The 19,148-nt window shown below is 43.0% G+C and overlaps 1 protein-coding gene and 1 long non-coding RNA gene across 2 annotated transcripts in view; one reads left to right on the forward strand and one right to left on the reverse strand.

Moving 5' to 3' along the window:
- The window catches only part of NHS (NHS actin remodeling regulator), a 98,892-nt gene that overhangs the window by 47,015 nt on the left and 32,729 nt on the right, over nucleotides 1-19,148 (forward strand). Inside the window, exons 2-3 of the mRNA XM_042975215.1 lie at nucleotides 3,506-3,658; nucleotides 8,091-8,224. Of these exons, the coding sequence (XP_042831149.1) occupies nucleotides 3,506-3,658; nucleotides 8,091-8,224 (287 nt within the window). The remainder of the gene's footprint in view (nucleotides 1-3,505; nucleotides 3,659-8,090; nucleotides 8,225-19,148) is intronic.
- The window catches only part of LOC122235521, a 60,210-nt gene that overhangs the window by 3,220 nt on the left and 37,842 nt on the right, over nucleotides 1-19,148 (reverse strand). The window contains exon 3 of the long non-coding RNA XR_006213583.1: nucleotides 10,018-10,136. This is a non-coding gene — a long non-coding RNA (uncharacterized LOC122235521). The remainder of the gene's footprint in view (nucleotides 1-10,017; nucleotides 10,137-19,148) is intronic.

Raw genomic sequence — 19,148 nt, forward strand, 5'->3', positions numbered from 1 at the left:
CAACCCTGAGCAGCAGGCAGAGTGTTGCAGCCCAGAAACTCAGCACTGCCTTGCCCAGTAGGCACAGCAAGAATGTGTTTATGGCATCAGCAAGTCAGGGGTACCCGAAAAATGTTTTTTCCCCCAAATAACTTTGTGTTTAATATTGAATAACGAAGAAAGAGAATTTTACAGAACTTCTTTACATTTGTTTTGTGATTGCTAATTTATGCTTTAATTTGGGATTAACCTTTGCAGAAAGGTGGAGTTGGAGGAGTGGAGACTATGACCTTTTTGGTGTTAGGGCCTTTAGAAGTCTAGAGGTCTTAGACTATCCCTCGGGAATGGTAGAATAGTAGAACACAGGAGTCAGCCAGAGGTCTCTTCTCCCAACCTCCTGCCTCCAGGCAGGATTACATCTAAACCGTTTTCCCACAAAACCAGAGAACAGATGCTCCAGGAGGGCAAGGATTCTTGTGGGTTTTGTTCTGTGCTGTATCCCAGCACCCAGCACTGTGCCTAGGACATAAGAGCTATTTGGAAAACATCCCAGGTGTGGATAGAGGTTTTCATTTGCAGCGGTCTCTTCCCTCCTACCTTGTTGCCCGTCTCCTTTCACTCATAAGATCCCAAGGCATCATCACTTAACATTTTGTGCTTCTCACATATGCCTCATGATAAAAACTAATCTGAGGCACTTTTCAAGTACAGAGATTACTAGGCCTCTGTTGGGAATTCTGGTTCAGGAAGTCTAGGCCGGAGCCCAGGAATCTGTGTTTCTGACAAGCGCTTCTGGTTGAGTCTTTTCTTCAGATGAACGCTGAAATAAATAGCAGGAGCCCAGCTCTTCCCCACACTAAGGTTAAGGAGCCATGATCACTTGACCATGGTTTCTGAGGGGCTATCAAAAGTTAACATCCTGAGCTTCTCGTCAGTGGTGCTATGGGAACGAGGGGCTATATAGCCTTCTGATCTATCCCCAAGTCACCTGGACCCAGCCCTGAATCCTGGCTCCTACCTTCCTGAAAGGATGGGCCTGGGAGAGGAGGTGCTCAGGAGTCCCTCTATTCCTAGAACTGCCCACTGAGCTTCTTGGCCTCCTCTTTTCCCCAGACAAGCTCTCCGTTCAGTCCCTTCTTCCAGCTGTCATGAGCACATGAATTCCCACCTGCCTCTGTCAAGTCTGCTAATGACCTCTGCATGCAGGCAGGGGCTGACTTTTTAGTCAATCTTGGTCACTGAACCAGAGCATTTCTCCAAGGGTGGCTAAATAAAGCCTCTGTCTCAGCACTTCCCCTACTTTACATGGGAGAGGAGGGAGGCTCTGATCCAGATGTGGCCTGCCCTTTCTACCCACCTCATGTGAGGCCTGAAGAGGCTGGTCTCTCCCTCAGGGATTCCTCCCAGGGTTTCTTATCCCCAGGACTCAGTGACCCCTGATTGGTTCACCAAGCACTTACAGTTTACAAGGAAAGGGTTGAAGTTATAGAGTAACTCAAGAAAGAAAAGTTGCTGCCTTTATGCTTGGCCCCACAGAACTTTGCCCTAAGAATACTCTCCCCTACCCAGGGAGATAATCCTGGGATCTCTAACCCTTGGGCCTGAATTTCTTCTTGGAGATTAAACACCAAGGAAGAAAACAATCTAGGTCAAAGGGAGTAATCTGCTCTGTAGTTGAAGGTGAGAGAATAGAACAGAGTATTTGTTTATGGTTGTCCAGTAGAATAGCTACCTATAGCTGTTTAAACTTAGATTTTTAAAAAATTAAAAATTGTTTAATAGCCAGTGTGGCTAGTGGCTACCACATTGGATGGCACAGCTAATAGGGCATTTAATCATCACAGAAACTTCTGTTGGATGGCACTGTTTTAGAGGTATGGCATTGTCCCTTTGACCCTGTCCATGTGATATTTCTTTAGCATCTTTGGAAATATGTCTTTGTTTCTATTGGCAGTCTTTGTGGTTATGATGCATTATTCTAGGGGAAAAAAAACCCACTATTGAAGACTGCATTAGAAAACAAAACCAAAACCAAAAATAACTGCCATAAATGTAGTACTGGGTGGGAGGGATTAGTTATCCAAAGGTGGTATTTTCCCCAGTTTTTTTTCTATTTCCCTTCTACAAAACTATCGTTTCTCCTTTTCCATTTGCCTTTCTGCTTTATCTGTAGATTATCTGGTTCTGTGCAAGGTTTCCCAGACAAGTGAAATGATAAACCAGACTTCAAAAAGAAAAGGATCAGAGAAGAACCAAAAATTTGTTTGGGGCACGGGAATAAATGGTTGGGCATAACACCCCCAAATCACACACTGGGGGAAAGAGGGAAAGCAGTGGAAGGAGACGAGACTGGGAGGAACAGGGGTCTGGTCTGGATAGCAGGCCTGGCAGGTGAAGCACTGGGGGCCAGTTCTCACCATTCCTGAGGCTGGCAAGCTGCCCAGGCGCTCTGGAATTCCTCTGTGCAGTAATTTCCTAACCAAAATCTTCCTGCTTAGAACCATTTCCTCCCATAAGAATTTGTCTTCAATTCATGGTGGATCTCCATCCTAGACTCAGTGTGTGCATGAAGAAGACCTTGAGCTTAAATGCTGTGTTTGGGGGAAAGAGGCCTCCTTCCCTACGAGTTGCAAGGACGGTACACCTCTCCTCACCAGCGCTGTCTGGTTTCCTCACTGAACCCCTGGGACCTCTGTAATGGGCTCTTCAGTGCGTGTCCTCTCCCCTGCATGAAACTAGGGAAGCTGAGCAATGCTTCGAAAGACAGCAGGCGATGGAGTCGGCAGGTGATAGGCAGGGTAAGGTGAAACAGTGAGGGTTGGGGGCCCAGGGTCACAGGAGACAACAAAACAGGGGAGAAGCAAAGTTCAGGTGGGCATCAGGAGCAGGTGTACAGAAGTATAGTTCCAGGCCCTGTGGCCAGAAGACTGGAGCTGGGGTGACCTTTTTGACTCATTCCTGAGGCTTTTGTCTGCATACTTTCTAAAAAATGTTCATTTATTTATTTGGGGGAGGGGAGGGGCAGAGAGGGAAGAGAGAAAGAATCCCAAGCAGGCTCGATGCGGGGCTCAAACTCACGAACCGTGAGGTCATGGCCTGAGCCGAAATCAAGAGTCAGATACTTAACCGACTGAGCCACGCAGGCGCCCCTCTGCATTCTTGGAAGGCAGGACCTCCCATGCCACCCCCTAAGCAAGGCTGGCCAGGAGTTTGTCCAGGTTGATGAGTGACTGTGTCAGAGAGCATAAAATGAAAGGTGTGGAGAGGATGTTAGCTGGTCACAGGCAGATGGTTGGTGTCCTGGGGTCTCCCATCCCTTAGCTCGGGGGCAAAGGGTGTCTTTTTCCATACTGTAAGCCACAAACCTTTCCCCAGCCTTGCGTGAGTTCCTGATGTGAATGCAGCAGTCTGGACTTCCACTCCACACAGATTCCCTGCCCCTGCCCCCCTCCCCACCCAGAGTCTGCCAGATGCACAATTTAAAGCTTGTGATGTATAACACCCCGTTTCTCTCTCTGTCTCACAGCCGTCTCCAACCTGGACATTGAGAGTAAGCTGAGCGTATACTACCGCGCCCCGTGGCACCAGCAGAGAAACATCTTCCTCCCGGCCACGAGGCCGCCCTGCGTGGAGGAGCTGCACCGCCGTGCCCGGCAGAGCCCGCAAGCCCTGCGCAGAGGTGACTGATTCCGGGATTGGGGGTGTTGATTTTCAGGGAGAGAGGGCATGGAGCTTGTCCATCTGAGGGGGGGGTTCTTTCTCTGTGCCATCAGTTCCGGCACCATCCCTTGTTACACAGCAAGTACTTCGAAATGATCCCTTTTCTACCCTGAAATGAAATTCGTGGGTAATTATATACATAATTAAAAATAGCATGATCTGAATATGATAATAAAAAGAATTTCAAAGGAAAATTATTTCTGATATTTGCAGTATACAATGCCTGGGCACGACTGCACTAGAAGACCTAATGAAGCAGTCAGATGTCTGTGCCTATCAAAAGTAGGTTTGGATTAAGTCAAGACACTCAGAAGCCATTCTGAACAAAAAGTAGAGGGAAATGAAAGGGCAGAGGACACAACCATAAAAACTGGTATGTTCTGCATATATTAAGCATGAGCAAAAAAAGACTAGAAAAAAACCTTTGGATTATAATTTAAAGAGAATTAGATTTGACTCAGAAATAGGTTCTAGGCTTTTCTGTTACAAGAAATTCTGATAGGACATTTGTGGGACCTAGAGCACTATTTCATTGTTTAGGAACATCCTGTGCATTGTAGGAGGGCTGTCGTCCTTGGCTCCTGCCTAAACCTGCCCCCCTACCCTCTGCCCCAGGGGACCCTGCTCCTGTTGAGAACCATTCTACAGCGGAGTGAGTGGCAGCTTGGAGAAGTCCGAAACCTCCCTTAGGGTCACTCACAGCCCATTTAGATAGAGTGCCAAGACTCAGAGCCAGGCCTCCAGACCCCTGGCCAGAGCTCTTTTCCTCCTCACCATACACTGTGTCCTAGGAAAATAAATATTTCTCTTTCTCTTTCATTCTGAGAAAGCCAGAGACAGGCACAGAACAAAGTAGAAGATAACAGCCTTCTCTTACCTTCCAGGGGCTCAAAACCATTCTAATTAGGACAAGGAGATTAAAAACTGGCATCACCCTTTTAGAGACCCCTAAATTGGGTATGAGAAGTTGGCACGCGAGCTTTTTCGGCCTTTAGATTTTCGCTGTGGAGACAGATGGTATCTGTACATTCAATGTCTTTTTTCCAAATTCCCTATGTTCCTTTAAGGAATGGTATTTTCCAAAAGCATTACAATTCAAATAAAATAAATAATGTCACTAGCAGGATGGAGAAATGACAAATTTGTTTTCAGCTTATTTTCTTCCACATGTGTATGACTTCTCCCTTTTCCCATATCCCTGTGTTCTCCCCCTTTAATGAAAGAATTAACCTACTAATATCCCTAACGCAACTGTTGCTAAAAATGCCCCTTGGTTATTAGTAGCAGATACTGTGACACTTAGGATGAAGAGTGATGATGGGTATCCTCTAGAGGTATCTCTGGCCTTCTTACTATTGACTTTGATTTTTAAAGTTGAGTCACTTCGATTTTATGGTTGGCTGAAAAGTCCTTCTTTACCAAATTTTTAGTGCAGGCCATCTTCTGGAAATCTTCCTTAACATACTCCCCATTCCTTTGCAGCCTCGATTAGGCCCCCTTCCCCTAATACTATCCTTTGACTCCTCCCAATCGTGCCACTTACAAGCTTATAACTAACCTTTTACAAGCCTATCTCCACTCTTAATCCATGAGCAACTGAAGAGCTAGGATGAGATCTTATTCGTTTTTATTCAAAGCACTTAGCATGAACCTGACACAAAGTAGGTCCTCAATGAATGTGTAAGTAAATCAAATTCTGTAAAAAACTGGTTGAGCATAGAGGGCATAGAATGATGACAGGGGAGTCTGATCATTCTCACTAAATACTTTCTCTGATCCCATCATCAGAGAGCTTGAGTTGTGGTAGCCCTTTAGACACAATTATTTTTATCCCTTTATTATTATTCATAAGTCATCCCTGATTAGATTTTCCCAGATTCAACCAGATAACATCAAGCTGCTTGTACACTATCCCATTTCACTGTGTTGTCAGCTTTGAACTCAATGACAGAACTGAGGAACAGCCAGTGCCAATATCAGTTTTCTCAGAACTTCCTCCTGGGGACTGAGAGGGATACAGGGCCTCCTGGGGTTTTGGAAGAAGACCTCAGAGCTGTGTCTCGCCCTCCCAGACTGGCTTTCTTTGAGGTTGTCTCAACAGCAAATCTTGGGTGTAGTAGTTTTAATAGCACTGCAGAGAGCCATAAACAGGAATTATAGGCATCATAGAATTAAAAACATGCAGTGTGGAATTAAAATTAGAAAGTGACTTTTTTTTTTTTTTAACCTTGTCCGGGAAACATAGTAGCTTAGCACTGCATTCATCAGAATACCACTTCTGCCATCTGGTGGCCGTGACTAATAGCTAGCCGACAAGGGCCTTGCTCCGCAGACACCGGAGTAAGCTCCCTGTAGGTTCTCTATCTGGACAGCCCAAAGGTCCTGGCTTCCACCAACAGTGAGTGGATAATGAAGCAGAGACAAGTGAAGCTGTGGTGGCGGCAGCACTGTGCTCCTTTTGGAGATGAGGCTGTAAGAAGGGAGCTGATGGGACTGAGATCAGAACCTTAGAAATTGGCTGCTTTTGAGATCTGCTCAATAGCAGTCCCTTCAACAAAGTCTACTGAGCTCCAAGCATTGTGCTAAACCTAGGATTCAGAGGGTAATAACTAACATTTGGGCCCTGTCCACGAGGAATGCCTGTCTAGTGAGGGAGTAAACAGGGAATTCAACAGGGATGTGAGTGCTCAGAGGAAAGGACCGATCATGCCATGGAGCTTCAGAGAAGGCTTCCCAGAGCAAGTTGCACCTCAATGCATTTCAAATTATTTAGAACCTGATTCCTCTCCGCCCCCCCGCCCACTTTTTTCTTGGCAGTTCTTTATGCTCGGAGCCAAATGGCTTGAAGTAATGCCACTGTTTGTTTCTAAGAAGAGAGAGGGAGAAATTACTAAGTGGCTATAAAGAGAGATTTATATTTTATATTTCCTTCCTTTCAAGGTTCAGGGCTGAGGTCTAAGTTCCATTAGCCTAAGGGAATAACGACCAAGAGTCTACTGCAGTTTCAGACTCCAGTAGATGAATGTTCTCCCCACCCCACCGCCAGAAAAAAAAGTATTATTAGGGAGTCATTAATCTAGCCTGCCTCTTCCCAGCCTCGGGCAAATGAAAGAGAGAGATTTAAGAAAGTGTAGGAAGGGAGCAACTGAATGGGAAATTGAGTTGATGTGTCCCTCCTGACTCCCTTCCTCTGACCTTTTCCTAACCAGTGACACCTGTATTCTACTCGTTATGAATTTTAAAATGTACCTTTTTCTTTGTGCTGCCCGTTTAGAAAAGCCCACTGCTTGCTTGCAGAGAAAAACAGGTGGTGGCAGTGGAAAGACATTTATTTCAAAAGGTCTTTCTGATGAACACTGGCTGTGGCGGCAGTTTAGCAAAGACTACCAGTATGTGACTTTGTACCTTGGACTTGTGAGGGGGTCATAAGATTTCAGACCCTGGGCAGGAGTGCAGGCTGGATTGGGCAGGCAGGGTGGCTGTTAGTGTGGTGTGTTGGGCAGGGTGTGCTTTGGAGCTCGCTGAGACACCCAGAGAACAAAACTGTGCTCTTGATGCCTCAGTGATTATTGTTAAGAAGCCAGGAGCACTTCATCCCACGCATGGAAATTTCTTGGCTTTCCCCAGAGGTAGCTTTACTCCTAAATCGGCCAACTGTCCTCATTGGGATTCCTGTACTGTCTCTAGCAGCCCAGGATTTCAAAGCCCTTTGAGTGTTATACATGATGGGGCTTAGACGGCTGCAATGGTGTGGTCACAGGTTTTCTAGAAAAGAAAATGTAGTCAAATAAATAATTGCATGATAGAAAGATAAAAGCCCTGATGTGTAGTACCCACTAATTTCTGTGATGTAAATACTCCCACCGTGGCCCACTTCTAAGCCACCAGTAGTTTCAAAACTGGTTTGCAAAATTCCTGAACACCTAGCAATCAGCACTCCTGAGCCAGCGTGAGCTGGCTCCACCACCTACTGGATGGCTGGGAGTGTGTGTTTCTGGCACTCCCCAGGAGACTCTGGCACGTCTGTGCCTACTGTCCACTCCAGCATCAATGTCACCAAATCTTCCCCCGTTGTTCTAGACTTTTTTTTTTTGTTTTGCTCACGTTGTTTTGAAATGAGGCATGTTGAAAAATGTACTGCTTTTTCCAGACTCAGAGTGAGCCGTCTTGTAGAAAGATTACAAGATGGACCCACTAAAATGTAAGCGCCAGTCTTCATATTAATGTGAAGTGAACGTTTAGTTTGGAACCATTCTAAAAATCTTACTTGGTATACAGATGAGCTAGATTAGCAAAAACTTTTTTCTAGCCTTTTGCTCATCCTCCCAAAGGGGAAAGAGAAATGGAAAATGCCAAGGATGTTTCTGTATCGTTACTTTTTCTGCCCCTAGAACACCGCAGCCGGAGTGATCGCCGGGAGCAGAGAGCCACTGTCCCCCTTTCTGTAGTGGCTCCTCCACTGCCAGCCTACCCCCCAGCTCACAGCCAGAGGAGGCGCGAAGTAAAGGACCGGCACTTCTTAACGGTGAGCTTGGCGGCCAGCCAGCAGCCCTGTCCTTGCTCATCAGAAAACATGAGTGGGTCTTGGGAGTCACAGTGGATGAAGCTGGGCCACGTGAGAGAGCAAATCATGGGCATTTGAGAGCAACTGGAGTTTCTTCTCCCCTCTTTCATTCATGCGTCTTTTGGAGAATAGAGTGGGGATTCAGAAGTATTTTTTTAGTTAACTGGTTGCACAATGCAGCAAAGCAATAATTAAGGACTCTAACGTCAGAGGGAAAAACTTGCTTCAAACACCAGATTTCCTGCATACAAGCTAAAAGACGTAGGGCAGGTTCCTTCTTAGCCCTCAGTTCCCTCCTCTCTAAGATGGGGATATTAACAGCATCTACCTCATAAAGTTTGAGGGTGAAATGAGATAAGACATGGAAAGAATGTAGCACAGTGCCAGGCACAGAGTGAGACCTCGATACATGTTAACTGTTACTGTTGAATGTTAAGCGCTAACTGGCAGGCGATCATGTGGATGACTCGGTGGGGGTGGGCTGAGAAAAAAAATGATGTGAAAACTTAACATATGAAGATGAACCATTTCATCATTTTATGCTTCCCCATTCTATAAGGGAGGCTAGTTCTGCAGGGTAACCAGTTACCAGAGGGCCCCCCTCACTGCTAGTGATTTCAGCTTTGCCTGGGTGGGTGTGGCTGTAATGCAGCCCAAGCCCCAAGGATGGACCACAGATGAACCCAGAACACCTACAAAGTCCATCACCTGCGGTGTGCTTTCTAAGGCCTCGGTGGGGATAAGTGCTCACCTATAGAATTGATCTTCCATTCAAGTTCTACCCCTCAGACCTGGAGGGGACGCAGAACACAGATCTATGCATTAGGCTCACAAGGGCTGCACATTGCTGCAAGAGAAAAGGCTGCAGGGACTGGGACCGGACCCTCTGAGGAGGGGCGAGGACTTCTGTGACCCAGTCAGCCCACATGGCTGCCAGAGTGGGCGGATCCCTGCTCCTTTGTCATTCTGGTTTGAGGCCAAAATCTAAAGAAGTTACAAGTGTGGGTCCAAGTTGAGGTTTTCACATGAAATGAAGTTTGTATGTAGGATAATACACCCTGCACCTTTATGGTTTTTACACTATGCAGAATAGATGCGAAATATTTGGACCACATGACACCAAACATGCAGCTGAGAAGAGACTTCATCTAAATGAATCTGCATGATGTACCATATCCGGATAAAACAGTGAGTGATAGCGAACAACACACAGACATTAGGCTTCACAGACTTCAGGTTCACCGAGTCTACTCGGTGCCATAGCACACTCAACTACACTGCTGTGGTGCAGCCCAGGGGTAAGAAAGGAAGGTGACAGACTCTTAGGGCTTTCTAGGTCTTTATATAGAGCAGTTACACATGCTAGTGATTTGTCACAAAAGCCCCTGCTCGACAAAAGTTCTTATTAAGCTCAAATCTGCTTGCTAAAGCATTTGCTTTTAATGAGGCATTTTCTGCATAAAAATGCTAAAAATATTTTTCCATTCATTATAACATGTTTTGTGGCTCATTAAGTTGTTTTTTCCAGGGGGGCGGGTGAGAGAGAAGAATGTTGAAACATTTACAGAAATGACATAAAAATATCACCATTTGTCATAATCTGCATAATTTTTAATAAAGTCTAAATACCAAAGTAAGGCTCTAGGAAAAGGCCTAAAATCATGAATAACAACGAAGGTGCTTCATTGACCCAACAAACATCAATAAGAGAAGAGGTCTAGATCATACTTATGTAAACCAGAAAGTGTACCCACCTCAAATGATAATACTTAGTATTTCCAAGTAATTGGGGACATTTTAACTGTTTCATTTCTCTGAGTTTGGGTCACCAAGTTCACTGGAAGATCTTCCATTCAAGTTCTAGCCCTCAGACCTGGAGGGGACGCAGAATACAGAACACAGATCTATGCATTAGACTCACAAGGGCTGCACATTGCTGCAAGAGAAAAGGCTGCGGGGACAGGGACCGGACATTTGCAGCCAAACTGCTAGATAGACCTTTTCTTACATAGCAAATTGCTGGATACACGTTTTGTTAGACAGTAACTCTCCTTTCATCTATGAGACTTTAGTTGAGCCATTTTTTTTCTTCCTTTAAAAAAGCATTCCTAATGAGATTCTGATACATGATCTTCCACAACCCTGCACCCTACACACTGTAGTTTGCTCATTAATGGTATAGACTGTGAAGTCAAACTGCCTGGATGTGAGCACCAGCTCTACCGTTTGTTAGCTAGCTGTGTGACCCTGGACAAGTTAATCATTTCAGTGTCTCAGGGTTAATAGTACACAGTACCTCACAGGTGTGAAACAAAGATTGAATGTGTTAGTACATGCGAATAGTACCTGATGCACAATAAGTACTCAATATGTATTGGACATCACCATCATTAATAGCCAGTCAAGTTCGTGAAGTATCAGTGATATACAGTAATAAGATTATGGGTCTAACTAGGTTTAAATCCCAGCCCTACATTTTCTCAGTTGTGTGATTTTGAAAAACTTACATCTTTCTGAGTCCCAGTTTCTTGTCTGTAAAATGGGGATAATAACTTCAATTTTAGAAGGTTGTTAAGAAGACTTAATACGATGTTATATAAATACAATTAAATTGTATATGAAAAAGTTCCCAGCATAGTGCCTAAAACACACAAATATCTGAAACTATATTCATAATCAGGATAAAACTCTAACATATAGTCACATATAAGACTGGAGGAAGTATAAGTTGTTACACTCTTTCTAGAGGGCAATTTCCAATTGTCAAAACTATAAGATACTAAATTATGCTAAGTGAAGTCAGACAAACACCGTATGATTTTACTTCTATGTGGAATCTAAAAACCAAAACAAATGAATAAACAGAAAACAGACCCATAAATACAGAGAACAAACTGATGGTTGCCAGGGATGGGTGAAGGGCAGTGGGAGGTACAGGCTTCCAGTTATAGACTAACTCATGAGGATAAAAGATACAGTACAGGGAATAAAATCAATGGTATTATAACAGTGTTGTATGATGTCAGATGGTAGCTACACTTGGGGTGAGCATAGCATAATGCAGCATAGACTTGTCACGTCACTGTTGTACCCCTGAAACTAATGTAACATTGTGTCTCAATTATACTTCAATAAAAAGTAAATAAAAGTGACAAAAAAAAAAAAACCCATAAGATGGGGCACCTGGCTGGCTCAATCAGTGGAGCGTGCAACTCTCGATTTTGGGGTTGTGGGTTCAGGCTCTACGTTGAGTATAGAGATTAGTTAAAAAAATAAAATCTTTAAAAAAATACTCTTTGATTCAGCAATTCTATGTGTAGGAATTTATCCCCAGGCAATAATGGGACTGTATGCAAAGATGTATTCACTAAGGTGTTCATCAAAGCACTGTTTCAAACAGAAAAAATAGTTATGTTAAATGTCCACGGTAGATACTTAATTCTGATATATTCTAGGATAGAATACAATATCAAAAATAGTGTTAGAACACTCAATGAAATGGAAAATGTATATATTTTATCAGAGATTTTTAAACAGTGTATAAAACTGTGTATAGTATGAGCTCAAAAAATATCTATGAGTGTATATGTGAGTATATACACACACACACACACACACACACACACACACACGTGTAGGAGAAAGACGGGAAGGCTTACATACCTGTGGTTCCCAAACTGTGTGCTGAGGTACTCCAGGGCACTGTAGTGAGCTCCTAAGGGTGCACTGGGATATTGTAAATTTTCAAGAGCTACAGTGTCCTCTGTTTGTATCTGGTGATGGCTCCAAAGCAGCCTCATAGCTCTTACAAGTGGAAAGAGGGGGTGCTTGGTTTCTTGACATGTGATTTAAATAAAAGTTCTCCAAGGGGAATGCACAGGAGACTGACCACACAATTTAGCTTTTTAAAAAAACCCTCTGTCAGCTGAAGAGTCAAGGTTTGTTTCCCAACTTTAAAGTCCATCTGGGAGTCCTCCTTCTTCAAGGGTGGCAAAGGAGATAATCTCAGGCCGCCAGATGGTTTTCCAGAGGAATTCTACTAAACCTTCAAAGTTTAGATAATCCCAATGCCCTACAAATTGTTTCAGAGCACTGAAAATAAAGTAGAACTTCCCCATTTCTTTTATAAATCTTTTATGAAGGTTTGATACCTAAACCTGGTAAAGACTGGGAGGAAGGGAGGGGGCGGGAACCATAGACCAATATCGCTCATGATTATTAATGCAGAAATACTAAACTAAATGTTGGCAAACAGAATACCACATTAAGAAATTAATATGCCATGACCAAATAGGATTTATCCTAGGAATGGAAGGTTGGTTTAATATTAAGAAATCTATTAGTATCATATACCGTATTAATTGATCTAAAGGAAAAAAAACCATATGATTATCTCCATAGATGCTGGAGAGGCCTTAAATAAAATTTAACACCTATTTTTATAAAAAGACTTGAGAAAATAGGAATTGAGTGGTACTTCATTAACACAATAAAATATGTACACCTTAGTCCTAAAGCCAGTATCTTAATGGGGAAACACTACAGGCATTTCCACTAAAATCAGGAACAAGGCAAAGATGCTCACTATCTCTGCTACTAATTAGCATTTTACTAGAGAGATTAATCAATGAATTAGACAAAATAAATCAATTACAGGCATAAGAATTAGGAAGGAAGAAGTAAAGCTATATCTAGTTGCAGATGATATGATACTATAGGATTTTCCTGGTAGACAATCAATGATAAAACTCAAACAGTAAAAGAATTCAGTAAGGTAGTAGGATACAAACACACAAAAATCAATACCCTTCATTTACACAAATGATAGCCAATTAAAAGACCTAATAGTAGAGAAAACTCCGTGTATAGCAATAACAAAGACTAAACACTTAGGAATTAATTTACCAGAAATGTGCAAAACCTGTATAAGAAAAACTATAAAGCATTCCTAAAAGACACAAAATTAGACTTTCTCAAATGGAAGGATGTCCCTTGTCCTTGGATAGAATGATTCAGCATTATAAGCAAGTCAGTTCTAAGTTAATTCATAAATTTAATCCAATCCCAATAAAAATACCAATAAGCTTCCGTTTAAATGGAGTTAGACCCATTGATACTAAAGTTCTCATGGAAAAACAAACATACAAGAATAGCCAGGAAAACAGTGACAAAGGAAACCAATAAGGGTGAGTAGCTCTACCAGGCATTAAAATATCTTTAAAGCCTTTATAATTACGATAGTGTGGTACTGATACATGAGTAGAAAAACATACCAGTAGAAAAGAATACAAAATCCAGAAATCAACCCAAGTATATATGAAAATATAATCTACGATAAAGGCAGTATCTCAAAACACTGAGGCAAAAGATGGGAGCTTTTTTTTTAATGATGGTAGAACAACTGGTAGAAAAATTTCACCAGAGTTTCTCAGTCTCGGCACTACTGATGTTTCAAGTCAGATAATTCTTTGCTGTGGGGGCTGTCCTGTGCATTGTGATGTTTAGCAGCATGCGGGGCCCCTACCAAAGTGATGCCAGGAGCACTCTTCCCCCTCGTTGTGACAACCCAAAATGTCTCCAGACAGTGCCACCAAATGTCCCCTGGGAAGACAAAATTGCCCCTGGTTGAGAGCCATGTAATGAGATCCATACCTCACACCATACACAAGATTAAGTTCCTAATGGATGAGGGACCTAAACATAAAAAATGAAACCATACAAGTACTGGAACAAAATAGGGGTGAGTTATTCTTTTTTTTTTAAGGTTTTATTTTTAAGTAACCTCTACACCCAACGTGGGGCTCGAACTTACAACCCCAAGGTCAACAGTTGCATGTTCTACGGACTGAGCCACCCAAGCACCCTGAGGTGAATTATTCTCTAACCTCAGTCTAGGAAAAGGCTTTCTAACTCTGACTCAAAATACAGGGGCAGTAAAAGATTGATGAACAGTAAATATTTTTGCATGCTCAAACACCAGAAACAAAAGAGAAGCAAAAACTGGCAGAAAATATATGCACTTTGTACCACAGATAAAAGATTATTATCACTAGTAGATAAATACCTATTCAAAATTGAGGGACAAAGAAAGGAACAAAAACCTAGTAGAAAAATGGGGGAAAGCCTTGAACAGACAATTCAAAAAACACAAAAATGTTGCTTAAACTTAAAAACTGTTCAAACTCACTCACAATGAGAGAAATGCAAACACTGACAATTTATCACCTAATTAGATCGGCAAAAATTAAACAATATGACAACACATATATTTTATTGGTGAAACTGGGGGCGGGTAGGTGCAGACAGGCACTCACAAACAGTGCTGGTAGAAATGCAAACTTGGTACAACCTATCTGGAGGGGAATAAAACTACACCTCTGATAATACAAAAAGATCACTGTAGTGTTGTTTAAAATCACAAGCTATCGGAAATGACCAAGATGTCTATACATAGATGGATGTATTTAAGAAGTATTTATTTATTAGTGATATTAGCCCTTCTTCTGAGGCTCATGTACCTGTAGTGATGGAATAAACTACAGGACATCCACACAGTGGAGGAGCACTGTGCAGGTGTAAAAAAAAAAAAAAAAAAAAAAGAGGAAGATCTTTCTGAACTAATAAGGAGTGACTTCCAGGACATATTCTTAAGTGAAAAAGGCAAAGCCCAAGGTTCCAGGCACAAGATGACCAATGTAGGAAGGCCCTGAACTAACCTCCTCCATGGAACACACACCGAATTGCACCTATTAATAGAACAATTCCTCCTGAATAAGAAGTGAGAGCTGACTGGACAGCTTCTGAACAACCAAAGATGGAGAGAACAGCAAGAGAGAGAAGAGTCACAGTAAGAAAGGGAACCCCTGTACCCACGCTGGGAACAGCAGTGGGGAGGGACAGTACTGAGGAACCAAGAACAGATCCCTCTGTCCTTGGGCAAAGAAAAAAAACAGCCACAGCTTTAAAGAGCAACTAGCATATAAAAGACACAACACTGGAACTCTGCTAAGCAGTGCAGGAGCTGTGGGAATGTTCTCCAGGTCAGAGGGACTGGAGAATGCACAGTTGATGTTTCCACACCACCTTAAAAGCCTAGAATGGAGCAGGGTCCAGACACGGGAACAGGTTGGTCTGGTCCTCACAGTGGGCTTGCAGCTTCAGTGAGCCCAGGGTCTGCAAGCCCACACCAGCCTCAGTTGCACTGAAGCACAGAAAAACAGCCAGGTTTAAAAGGGCTAAGTAGCTGCGGGTGCACTCTCCCCCACTACCTTAAAAGCCCAGACAGCAATGGCATACCTGGTAGGTCTGGATGCTGTAACTGGCATGTATGGTTATCACCAGGAGCTTTTGACCTCAGCAAGCCCAGGGTATGTAAGACCACACCAACCCTGGTCACAATGGGACACAGAAAAAAAGTCATGGTTTCAAAGGGTCAGAGAACAGCTGGGATGCTCTCTCCCACTCTACCTTTTTTAAAAGCCCAGACCAGAACAGGGCTTGGCTCACAGTGAGCTTGTGACCTCAGCTAACCCAGGGCTACACAACCACCCTGTGTGCTGGAGCACAGAAATTAAGCCACATTTTTGTTTTTAATTGAAAAAATTATTTTATTTTTTTTAAATTTGTCTTGTTTGGTTTTTATTTTTGTTCTTTTTGGTTTTTTTTCTTTTCCTCTTAGTTCTTTAAAATTTGTATTATTTTTTCTTCTTTCTATAAAAAGCCATGGTTTAAAAGAGTAACTAACATATGCAGCCACAGCTCCAGCCAGCCAGCAAAAGTAACCAAGCACACACACAGTCTACAGAGGGGACAACATATACAAGACCACTCCTTCAAGTTTAGGAGAACTAGCCTTTCTGCCTAATCCATAGAAACACCAAAAGTCAAGCAAAATGGGGAGAGAGAGGAATATGTTCCAAAAGAAAGAACAAGAAAAAAACCTCAGAAAAAGAACTAAATGAAAGAGATAAGCAATATGCCTGATAAACAATTTAAAATAATGATCATAAAGATACTGGGCTGGAGAAAAGAAGGGAAGAATTCAGTAAGTCCTTCAATAAAGGAATAGAAAATATTTTCAAAAACCAGAGTTGCAGAATACAGTAACTGAAATAAAAACCACACTAGAGAGAGTGGACAGCAGATTAGCAGATGCAGAAGAACGTATCAGCAATCTGGAAGACAGGGTGATGGAAAGCACACAAACTGAACAGCAAAAAGAGAAAAGAATTTTTAAAAATGAGGATAGATTAAGAAATCTCTTGGACAACATCAAGAGAACAAACATTCACATCATAAGGGACCTAGAAGAAAAGAGAGAGAAAGGTGTAGAAAACGTACTCAAAGAAATCATAACTGAAAACTTTCCTGACCTAGGGAAGGAAACAGACATCCAAATCCAAAGGACACAGAATTCCAAACAAGATGAACCCAAGGAGGTCCACACCACGGGCACACAATATTTAAAATGTAAACGTTAAAGAAAGAATCTTAAAGCAGCAAGAGAAACAAAAAGTTACCTACAAGGGAAAAGCCTATAGGCTATCAGCTCATTTCTCAGCAGATACTTTGCAGGCCAGAAGGGAGTGCATGATATTTTAAAGTGCTTAGGAAAAAACCTGCAACCAAGAATACTTTACTGGCAAGGTTGTCATTTAGATTTGAAGGAGAGATAAAGTTTCCCAGACAAGTGAAAGATAAAGGAGTTTATCACCACTAAACCACTTTCACAAGCAATGTTAAAGAGACTTCGAGTGGGAAAGAAATGGCTATAATTAGACATAAAAAATTATGAATAAAAAGATGTAAAATGTGACAACATATACATTAAGTGTGGAGAAGGGAGTAAAAAAGGGAAAAGAATGGGAAAAAAAGTTTTTTTTCTTTTCCTCTTTTTTTAGAATGTATTTGAACTGAAATGACCAAACCTCATAACCACAAACCCAAAACTGATGATATATAAAAAATAAAAAGAAAGCCAAACACAACACTGTAGAAACTCATCAAACACAAAAAAGGAGAACAAGGGATGCATGGCTTGTTCAGTCAGTGGGGCATTCGACTCTTGATCTCAGGGTTGTTGGTTTGAGCCCTACATTGGGTGTAGAGATTACTTAAAAATAAAATCTTGGGGCCCCTGGGTGGCTCAGTCAGTTGAGCGTCAGACTTTGGCTCAGGTCATGATCTCGCAGTTCACGAGTTCCAGCCTCACGTTGGGCTCACTGCACAGCCCACTTCAGATCCTCTGTCCCCGCTCTCTCTGTCCCTCCCCTGCTTATGCTCTGCTGCAAAAATAAACAAACATTAAAAAAAATAAAAAGTAAAATCTTAAAAAAGAGAGCAAGAGAAGAAGGAACAATGAAGAACTAAAAAAAGAAACACAGGAAACAAATTTAAAAATGGCAATAAGTACATACCTATCACTAATTACTTTAAATCTAAATGGCCTAACTGCTGAAATCGAGAGAGGCAGGGTAGCAGAATGGATGAAAAAATAAAAAGGACCCATCTAGACTTCGGGAAAGATGGTGGAGGAGGAGGATCCTGAGCTCATCTGTCCCACGGACACAACTAGAAAACACCCGCATCAGTGTAAATAATCCAGAAAACAACTAGAAGACTGGCAGAACAGACTATCACAGCTAAATGTAGAAAAGAGGCCATATCAAAGAGAAGAAGAAGGGCTGAGACTTGGTGGGGAGCCAAACAGACTGGCAGGACTGTCCACAGGAGGGACCTGCAAGCCCAAGAGGGGAGAGAAGAGGACCCTGCACCGGGCACCCCACCCACAGGGACCGCACTGTAAAAAAGAATCCCCATAACATTTGGCTTTGAAGGCTAGAGGATCCTGGCTTCATACATTTTTATGATCAGTAAGACTTTAAAAATCAGCAGGCTCAGCTCTGCAGGAGCTGGGAACACAATAGGAAACTGAGTCCCCGCCCTTAAAGAGACAGTATAAAGAACAGCCCCACAGAGATACAACATAGAAGTAACAGCTTGAAAACCACGTGCGGTATTCTGAAAGGAGATGTATTTGGTCATTTCAGAGCAGGTACTGGAGGGGCAAGGAACTTTGGGAGACTTGTTCAAGAACAAAAGAGCTGGTAGGCCCCATTTCCCTCCCCAATCCCCCATCCCTGGCTTGGACACACAGGTACCTGCAGGAACCACAGCATGCAGCACTCTCCACCCAGCTTGCTAACAGCTTGCGACCCACCCCCTGCACTCTTTTGTGGATCTGGCCCCTCCAACCCAGCAGGATTCCACAGAAGTTTTCCAGGGCACCTGCAGCTCCCCACCCACAGCACTGGCTCAAATCTTGTTGGCGCTACATGCCCAGCCCCTGCATTCTCCTACGGACGTGCCCCCTCCAATATACCCTTGGCTGGAGCACATCCAAGGCAGTGCCAAAGCCTGGGTGTGTGCAAGCAGCCCAGAGAAGGGCCAGCACCACTCCAAAGTGACTCCTGGGGAAGATAACCACACACACCAGTCTGACTGCAGCCCCAGCAGCGGGCTGGGGACAGACAATGCATCTCACTGCAAGCCCCACCCACTAATGAAAGCTTCTCAGGGCGCAACATTGGGAAAATGCCCCGCAGTTTGGTGCTCCTACAGCCCTGACAAAAGCCTGATCTAACTTAACTAAAACCCGAAGTGGCCCCAGACTGGCCCACTAACAACACAGGAACCAAACCCTGCTCGAAAGCAGCAAAGAGAATCATTGGAGACAAATGACTAAAGGCAAACACAGCACAGCCACAACAGTAGGGCACATACAACACACATAGGAGATACCCCTGAAGTGCCAGGTTCTGGTGAACAAGGAATTTTGCACTGCAGGGCACTACAGAACCTCTGCATCATAAGGACACTACTTTCA

Source organism: Panthera tigris, chromosome X (assembly GCF_018350195.1).
Source record: "Panthera tigris isolate Pti1 chromosome X, P.tigris_Pti1_mat1.1, whole genome shotgun sequence".
Taxonomy (NCBI): domain Eukaryota; kingdom Metazoa; phylum Chordata; class Mammalia; order Carnivora; family Felidae; genus Panthera; species Panthera tigris.